This window comes from Vicugna pacos, chromosome X (genome assembly GCF_048564905.1).
Source record: "Vicugna pacos chromosome X, VicPac4, whole genome shotgun sequence".
In the NCBI taxonomy this organism is placed as follows: Eukaryota; Metazoa; Chordata; class Mammalia; order Artiodactyla; family Camelidae; genus Vicugna; species Vicugna pacos.
The window spans coordinates 40,185,240-40,194,683 of NC_133023.1; the positions used below are offsets into that span (position 1 = coordinate 40,185,240).

The window sequence follows — 9,444 nt, forward strand, 5'->3', positions numbered from 1 at the left end:
TTGGTAGGATAAAAATAAAAGGATGACTGGTTTCAGTGTAGAAAGAGCATCACTTTCATCCTCACAACAAGAAAAAGGCTGGGCAAACTGGAAATTAAACACTTTTCTTGAAACCACTGATGAGGTACGTTTTCTGGGAAAACGACTAACCTGAAATGTAGAGAGACAGGCCCTGATAGGGAGACACAGAACCTGAGCATTGATTCTCCAGGACAGATGTCTCTGAATGTCAGATAAGCCAGGAAGAAAAGTAAGATGAAATTTTTAACAAACTGCTAAAGGCTGAGTGTAGGCTAGTGTGAGAATGTGAGGCCCTAGAGGCTGCAGACATGGGAATTTCACACCTGCTTGCACGCTTTTTCTGTAGACTGCCACCAGGCATGGACAGGGAAAGCTGGGGAGAATCCTGAGAAGACTGACAGCACCCACTGCTGAAACTCTGCTCAGGACCATCTCTTCAATCTCCCATACAAAACAAAAGCCTTCATTTGTCTGCTGAAGACCATCAAAACCTGTTGCCTGAGGTCACTGGGTGGAAACCCACTGCAGCTGGGAGAAAAACCTGGAGGATTTTTTTTTCCTAAAGAAATAATTAGGGAAGTGGGCAGGGAATGATCCATGAGGACGTTTGCTGCAGCATGGATGATAATTGAGAATGAATGTGGGGGACATATATATGGAAATATATGCACTGAAATGACAAATAGAGGTTTTTAATGAATGCTCAGATTCTAAGTTTGAGTCTTAATTCTCCTCTTTCTGGCTTTATGGATTTTTTTTTTTACAATGAGCGTGAATTACTTTAATCATCATAAAACCTTATTATTCATTAAAAATGCAAATTCAGGTGCTAGCGTGGTATCACTTTCTTCCATCAAAATAGCAGAAAAAGAACTATTGTTATACCCAACAATTGCAAAGGTGGAACAAAACAGGCCTTCTTGTACACAAGCTGGAGAGTGAAATGGTTTTTCACATCTTAGAGTCATCTAGCAATACTCATTAAAAAGACCATGAACAATCAACATAAAACACACACATAGACACATGCCTGCTTAAAACAACCACAAAATCACACGAGTGTTTTACAGCTTTTTTGGTACTATTCAACCATAATGAATGGACATCATTCTATAGCAACACATGTTGATTTATCTAATTCTTCACTGGCTGCAAAACTTCCATTGTTAAGTTTTATTGCAATTCGTATAAGCAAGTACATTACTGACCACACAGGCACTTTTGAGTTTTCACTTCTGCAACTGTTGTGTATTTACTGTAGTCTACTTGGATGAATATACCTTTAGGATGAGTTCCAAAAGGCAGATTGCTGGGAAGGGGTGCTTAGTGCATTACCAATTGAGAGACAAGAATGTTAGGAGTTTCTCAAGGAATCTAAACTGACTCCTTCCCCACCATCTAAAGGGGTGGGGATGGGTTGCACAAGCTGTTGGGGCTCAACAAAGACACCCCCTCACACAGGCCAGCTGCTCTCACTCTCCGAGGCTGGCTGTTGGAATTTCCCCCAACTTCGGCTGAGGGTGGTGGTTGTGGGTAGTAATTCTCCCAGGCCTGGCCCATCCCCAGATCTTCAGGTGCGGTACCCCAGGCCAGAAGAAGGCCAGACAGGGAAGAACAGAGCACTCCCACCACCACTGCCTCCCTCTGGAGCACACACCTGCAAGTCGGTAGGTAACCCTGAATTTTCCCCTCCTCCAGGTATTGGAAATGGGCTGGTTCATCACCCCACCCACCGTCCAGCCACAGCTGCCACCTCCCCCATGGCTTCATGATGGCCTCATATCTGTGCATCCCGCTCCCAGCTGGCCCAGGTCGCATTTCCCACATTTCTCCCATTGGGTTTCTGGAGAGTCTGCACAGAGCTCACCTTCTGCCCATGTGCCACCTGGGCCTTGACCTCGACACCTGCTTTACTTCACACTGGGCACAGTCGCTAGTTCCCACTCTTGATAATCATCTCCAACTGTGGCAAACAGATGACTAAGGGGTCTTTTTTTCTTCTGCTAATGGGAGGAAGGGGAGGGCCGAGGGACAGGAGGGGATGCCTTGTGGCTCCCCTAGCAATACTATTACTGCCAGGTGTTAATTCTACCCAGAGTCAGGTGACCTTGTGCTAAGATTTAAATAATGACAAAGACAGTGGGACTGGCCAATTCTTCAAGACTGAATTATTTGTAAGGAGCCGGTATTACTTGTGCCATAAAACAATATGAAATGATATCTACAACCAACACAACGATACAAACAAGGACTTGGGAGGACCTGATTGTCCTTGGTGAGAGTGCTTGCTCTGCACTAATGCTGCCTGAGGATGAGTTACCTGGGAAGGCTTGTGGCGCTGGGCAAATAGAGGTTTCTTTCTCAGTTCAGGCTCCAAGCTCTCACACAGAAAGGACCCCATCTTCCTTCCAACTTCTTCACAGCGTCCTGGAGAAATCTGATCCTACTCAGAGAACACAGCTGCTGCATATAGACCAAGCACCAAGGTCAGGGAGACAGCTGAGCTGCAAGAGTCTTTCCAGGAGACAACAGGAACTGACTAAGAGCCAGCTGAAAGCACTTTGCATGAGGAGAAACGTGCGACTGAGGTTAGTGCCCATAGTTTATGCTGATTAAAGAATGTGATAACTCAGCCCTTCTCAATAAATCTTTATTTCATGCACATAAAGATCTGAGTTGCAGAAGCAGCCCCTGATTAGGTGTTAAAAGAGGTTATCCCTGATTGGTGAAATCGAGAAAGAATTATATATTTACACTTGGCTCTAAATTGACTCCACTTGGCTCTAAATTGACTCATCTTGTCTGTATGAGAGGATGGGGGAGAGGGAGGGAGAAAGGGAGGGATGTGGCAATTCTATTTCTGCCACAGGGGAATTTTCTAATTCTTCAAAGAATGTGTGTGCCTCTAAAGGTAACCTGCAGGGTTTGGGAACTGCCCTGGACGTGCAAGTACAGAAAGGGTTTTTTTGTAGGGGAGGGGTGCATGGGGGGAGTCGGGAAAGGCAGGGCAAACTCCTCCCTGTCCTGCAGGTACCCACCCACCTTTGTTCGCCCAAAGCAGGAACAGTTGGCTGCTCTCCTTCCCCTCCCCTCCCCTCCCCTCCCCTCCCCTCCCCCCTTCCCTGACAGCAGAAAATCAGACCACCTAGGTGATGCCAAAGCCCTGTGCGGTGCACCAGGTGCAGGAGACCTACAACCCTGAGGACTGTATTGTATCTTCTGGGTTACCCTTGGAGAACCAGGTGTCTCTGGAGCTCTGGAAGCTGCTGACTTCAGGAAACAAATCATATTTACTGTCTGAGAGAAGGGTTGGTGATGTGGTAGTGCTGGTAAACTCCAAATCCTCTCACTTCGTTTGGGACCATCCTGCACATACACAATGCTATGCAACCAGCTGTTTCTAGTTAATACCTTAATGTGAGCAGTACCACTATGAAAGCAAACATTCAGCATTAGTTTTGATGGGCAGCCGTATTGCATTTTCAAATGTGCCAACAAGTCTGTGACCATGTTTGTACAAATTAAGCTGCTTTGGAAGTCCCACATATCTAAATCTTTGTTCACATCCAAGACAGTTTCCTTAACACATAAAGTTCTAGAAATAGAATTGCAGGGTCACTGAATGTTTCAAGGCTTAGGCTTTAAGGCTTATATATTGGATTTATCAATGCTTTTTTTTTTTTAACATCTTCTGGATCCCTCTCGTGCAGAAAATGGTTTTGCACTCTTTAAGAGCCTAAAAGCCTTCACACATCTCTGGGGAGACTCAAGACTCTCTTGAGAGCCACTGAGGCAGCCACCCTGAGAGGAGAATTTGGAGGGTTCAATCGGCAGGACTGGGAACGTTCTAGATACAGAAGGACTGAAAGATTTTTTGCTGTGGATAAGGAAAGGACAAGCCCCTTTTGGGACTGGGAAGCAACACCCTCTTCCAGGTGGGGCGGGGCTTCTACCTGCTCAGGGAGGAGGGCCCACGTGACACACATATTACTGCGCAGGACCACAGGCGCTATCACACACACCTCAGAGGCTTGGGTTCAGCTGGTGGCGTCGACTCCGCAGAGGTCGTGTTTTGACATCAGCAAAAGGTAGGTACCCTTTCCATTCTCTTTCTGATCCTCCACCAGGCTCGCTGCTGTCTCACAGGTGTAAGTGTGAATATTGAGTGGCTGTGACGGGGAGCCAGTGGGATTCGGGTGGGTGGGTGGCTGCAGCATGATACCTGGCTTCCAAGGAGGAAGGTCCTCGAGGTCGTTGTCTTTTCTCTGTACAAGCATGACGGCTGCTATGGCTCTTTGTGGTGGGGCTGGGACAAGGGAGGATGGTGGGCAGTGGAGCGGAGGGTGTCAGATGAAGATGGGGTGACTCTTGCGGAGTGTTATATGAGGTATCCGAGCCCTGGAGGCACCAGGAACTGCCGACAGACCACAGATCCTGGGGTCCTCTGGGGTCCGGTGAAGGGCGGGGAAACCGGCCCACAACAGCACAGGCGAGACCCAGTGCGCATGCCCGGGTCTGGGTGCCTTTCCATCGTCGCTCGCGTACAGCGTGTGCAACGCGTTCTGGGTGCCGAGCTGCGCACATCGCGTCTCACCATCTGGGCTGTTTCTACTTGGCTGCGATCTCCTGGTAGGTCCACAGATCCGTCCTTCTGGGAGTATAAATGTACATTCGTGTGAGGTGGTGGCCAGCGGGCTTTGGGCGGGTCGGGCAGTGCGATCTGTGTCCTCTGAAGAGGAGGGTCCTCGAGGTCATCGTCCTCCTCATAGGCGTCTTGGCCACCTTGGCTCTCAAGGTGGCAGTGGGAAAGATGGGATGGTGGGAGGCAGGGGGCAGGGGGTCAGGTGAAGATGAGGTGAGTCTTGGGGGCGCTGTTGGTGCTATCTGGAGGCCCTGGAACTGCCGACAGAAGAGGGGATCCGGAGTCGGCAGTGGGGAGGTGGACCTGGTTATATTTTACAAAAATCTCTCCATATTGGAGAGTCCGGAAGTGAGACTGAATCTCTAGGAAAGTCTTACTTTTTTTTTTAATCAAGTGCTCTGCCAGGTTGGCTGTGAAACAAAGGGGTTTTCAGATAGCCTTATTTGATGCGATTGGAAAGTAGGCAGTTATTATTAATTCAAGATTATTTTGGAAATCTCTCCAGATGTAAAAAAGAATTTCCAATCAGCAGTTGGCCATGGAAATGGTCCAGTATAGTCTTTTTGTTTGTTTGTTTGTTTTAATTACATTCTCCAGTTCACCATTTTCTACTTTCAGTGTGAAACATGAGTGCACGAGTGAGATCAAGATCTAGAGGAAGGGGAGATGGTCAAGAGTCTTCCAATCTGGTTGAACCTGTGGTTGTGAGTGCTTTAACATCCTACTTTCATTGGCAGAAATTAATAAAAGAAAATCAAAAAAGTGGTTGAACCAATATATATCTGTTGTATAAAGGACTTCCTTGCTGAGAATGGGTGAGAAATGAATCTCATGACTGAGACATTGAGTGAGGAGACTTAGTTTCTGGAATTGCCTGGAGATATATATATATATCTATATATATATATATCTATATATATATATATAGATATATATATATATTGTCAGGAGCCTGGAAATCGTCCTTATGACTTCCCTATTGTGCTTATTAATAAGCAGATAACACACATCCCAGAAAAGATTAAAATGGTTTCCAGAATTATTGGTCCTTGCAGATAACTCCTTTCTTAGAGTATTTTTTATATAGGAAGAATAACTTTATTAAGAGCGTTTACAGAGAAGAGTATAGGAAAAGCCTCTTCAGATTGGTGATTAGTTACTTCCATTTAGTATGTGTATTTGTACCTTCTCTTGTCATAGTATTAATAACAGTGCTTTTTATTTGCACCTACCCTCCCCCAAGACCCCGAAACCAGGTGGCAAAAAAGCTGAACAAGAGGAACCACCAACTGAGAATCTGGACTTCGAATCTGGACAAGAGAAAGAAGAAGGAACATCTGTGGTTCAAGGTGAAAAGTGGATGGAGGGATAATCTATATTTCATTTGTGATGTTATACTAGTAACAGGTATAAAGGGTTCCCTGAAAATTGGCTGAAAACCTATGTGGTAATGGAAAGGTGTAGTTTGCAGCTAACTGCATTCCCTCTCTGTGATAAGTTTTCCCTCTTTCAGCATTTTACCCATCCATGTTTTAAACTGTTTGGAGTGCTTGGAAAATACAGTCCTTGTGAAGGCTCTAAAATAGCAAATCAAAGGAAGCAACATTAAATTTAGGCAAAATTATACACTATTTTCCTAGTTAAACTTGGTCTTCTTGGAATATTGTTTTCAGGGCTTCTTGAGTCATTGCATCAAAAGTTTAAGGAAGCCTAGATATATTTTGGTTAGATCTTAGGTTGTAATTAAAATTTTTTTTCATAACAGAGAAATAAAAAATGTGAAATCTTTTCCTGGCTGCTGTTAAAATTAATATTTTTGTCTTCCTGAACCAAAATCAGTTTATCACATATTCTTTTTTTTAAACTTTTTTACTTAGAAAATTTTAAAACATACAGAAAAGTTATAAGAAAGCACAATGTACTTCTGTATCCTCTTTACCTTGATTCACCAGTTGCTAATAGTTTGTCATATAGTTGCCCTCTCGAAGTGTTAATACACATATTATTATTGCTAAAGCACTTGAGAGTAAATTTCAAATGCAACTCTTTCCTAAGTAATTCAGCATCTCCTAAAAACAAGGATATTCTCTTACATAACCTAGTACAGTGATCAGATTCAGGATATTTAACATTGATACAATTTGATTATCTAATACGTAGTCAATTGGCCTAGTAATATTTTTATAGCGTTATTTTTTCCTGATACAGGATCCAATCCAAGACCACCCATTGCATTTAGTTGTCATCTCTCTTTGGACTCCTTTAATCTGGAAGTGTTCCTCAGGCTTGTCTTTCATGATTGACATCTTTTGGAGTCCAAGCCAGTTGTTTTGTAAAATGTTCCTCAGTGTAGGTTTGTCTCATCTTACGATTTTCTGTCTTGAGTTCACAATCTTGTCAGAGGGTAAACAAATAGCTGATCTAATGAGGTAAGTGGAATAGCAGAAGTGTATATAGGTCACAAAGGTGACAACTAAGTTTGTTTTAAACAGTTTTAGAAAGAAAACCCCACATTTTGTAGAGGGGTAATATACGAGAAACACAACTTCTCCATTTCTATCAAAAGCTCTTTAGTTCTCATTGCATTTTTATGCATCACATTTATTACAATGTTAACCTACAGAGCTTTATTAATAACATTGATTTATGGTTTACTGCTTTTATTAATAACTCTCTATTTATGAACCTGGATTGGAAGGTTCAAGCCAGGAAGTGGGTCTGGAAAAGACTGGGGATGAGCGTGGAGATGGCCCTGATGTGAAAGGGAAGATTCCACCTAATCCAGAGCCTGCTAAAATTCCGGAAGCAGGTATGTTATCTTTTAAGAATGCAAGTCATGTAGTTGTTCTTTTCTACAACATTATTATACTTTCATAACAAATCCCACATACAAAGATTATTTGAAAAAGTAGTTCAGACACCAAATGCTTGATTCAAAGACAGTATCAGGGAAAAGTGGATTAAGTCAAGTCCATGTTGTTGAATTATAAAACATGAAAGTATTAGTACTTTGGAGTAGAAGTCCTTTAAAACCTAAGGAAAGTGATCAGATACTTTTTAAAGTACATAAATTATTTAACAAACCCCAGTGCTAATTGGCTATCTAAACAATACAGTAGTGTTGATTTTTTTTTAATTTGCCAGAACTTGTTCTCAAAAATCATTTCATCTTTTAGATTCCAAAAAATAATACGGATCTGTATGTTTTGGCTTTTCTGGGTTGGTTAGTTGGTTTTTTTTTTTTTTTAAATTGTGAGCCAGGCTGAGAAATGGTAGTATTTTCTCTCACATTTTAATGTCATCTCTGATGGTAGTGGCTTAAAACTGGTGTGACCATGTAATTTTTATCATCCAAACTGGGATAATCTGGAGAGTTCAAGGGGGTGCCCTGACTACTTACACCAGGACAACTAGTGCGAATGGAACAAATGGCCACCCTGCTATAAATAGGCCATATAAAGGTTGCACTAGATCAATGCAGTATTTTTGTACAAAAGAGCAAAACCAAATGGGATGCTGTTCTTTGCCCTCTCTTTAAACAGTTCCAAGTATGGTATTATTTTAGCTAATATGTATAATTAGAAAAATATTCAAAATTAATGCATTTGAGTTAACACTGAGATTGCTTGCTTGTTTTTTTTTTTTTTGCTTCTTGGAGTTTTTGATTGATTTTATTTTAACTAAAATTACTGACAGTTTTTGCTCTCTACTTAAATTTTCTTTAAATAGACTCATAGGTTTTAATCTGTTCTAGGTTTGATAAATCTATGTTTCTTCATACCACCAAAAAGAATGATGCCCTGAAAAATTAGTGCTCACGTGCCTGAAAATGTACATTAGCATAGAAGCCCGTGCAGTAGTTAGAATTCTGGTTTTAGTTTCATCTTATAAAACCAAAACTGTATTGTTCTTTGTGTACCTTTATTGTCATTTAAGTGAATTTCTGCTAAGTGATGTACAACTGTTATGTTTATGTTTTAGGTGATGGACAATAATAAGTTAAAAAGAAGAGAAGCTGAAGCCATGCATGCTGTCATTATCTTGATAATTTAGCTTGTTAGATTCTCTCAATAAAGATTTAGTTTTCTTGGGGCGTCATGCACATCTTTGGTTCAGTCTGTTCCTATATTCCCTGTGTCATACAATATATCCATGTAGCTTATTTTATACCTATTAGTTTGTTCCTCTTAATCCCCTACCCCTATATCACCCCTCCCCCTTCCCTCTCCCCACTGGTAACCAGTAATTTGTTCTCTGTATCTGTGAATTTTTTTTGTTAAATTCACTAGTTTGTTGTATTTTTTAGATTTCACTTATAAGTGAGATCATACAGTATTTATCTTTCTCTAACTTATTTCACTTAGCATAATACCTTCCAAGTCTGTCCATGTTGCTGCAAATGGCAAAATTTCCCTTTTTATGGCTGAGTAGTATTCCATTGTATGTGTGTGTGTATATGTATGTATTTGTATACACACACACCCCCCATTTCTTTATTCATTCATGTTGATGGACACTTAGGTTGCTCCCATATCTTGGCAATTGTAAATAATGCTGCTGTGAACATTGGAGTGCACGTATCTTCTGGAGTTAGAGTTTTTTCCGGATATATGCCCAGGAGTGGGATTGCTGGATCATATAGTAACTCTAGTTTTTAAAGGAATCTCCATACTGTTTTCCATAGTGGCTGCACCAAGTTACATTCCCACCAACAGTGCACAAGTGTTCCCTTTTCTTCACATCCTCACCAGCATTTGTTTTTTGAAAATGGTCTTTTTGAT

The 9,444-nt window shown here is 41.8% G+C and overlaps 1 protein-coding gene across 2 annotated transcripts; it reads left to right on the forward strand.

Moving 5' to 3' along the window:
* The first annotated feature begins 2,525 nt into the window (after positions 1-2,525).
* Positions 2,526-8,765, forward strand: PAGE4 (PAGE family member 4). 2 transcript variants are annotated; one of them, XM_031673967.2, is made up of 6 exons: positions 2,526-2,609; positions 4,020-4,109; positions 5,282-5,367; positions 5,907-6,012; positions 7,362-7,472; positions 8,645-8,765. In XM_031673967.2, exons 3-6 carry the CDS (start codon positions 5,290-5,292, stop codon positions 8,656-8,658), a joined length of 309 nt encoding a protein of 102 aa, XP_031529827.1. In that variant the 5' UTR covers positions 2,526-2,609; positions 4,020-4,109; positions 5,282-5,289; the 3' UTR covers positions 8,659-8,765. The 2 variants fall into 2 exon arrangements, with proteins under 2 accessions (XP_031529827.1, XP_031529826.1); XM_031673966.2 differs by lacking the exons at positions 2,526-2,609; positions 4,020-4,109 and adding an exon at positions 4,545-4,650.
* Positions 8,766-9,444: the final 679 nt, after the last annotated feature.

Bases quoted from the DNA above. Each gene is read 5' to 3' on its own strand.
- PAGE4 (XM_031673967.2), top strand. From the start codon at position 5,290: ATGAGTGCACGAGTGAGATCAAGATCTAGAGGAAGGGGAGATGGTCAA. The intron at 5,368-5,906 runs GTGAGTGCTTTA...CCCTCCCCCAAG, and splicing joins ATCTGGTTGAACCTGTGGTT to ACCCCGAAACCAGGTGGCAA. The intron at 6,013-7,361 runs GTGAAAAGTGGA...CTGGATTGGAAG, and splicing joins AGGAACATCTGTGGTTCAAG to GTTCAAGCCAGGAAGTGGGT.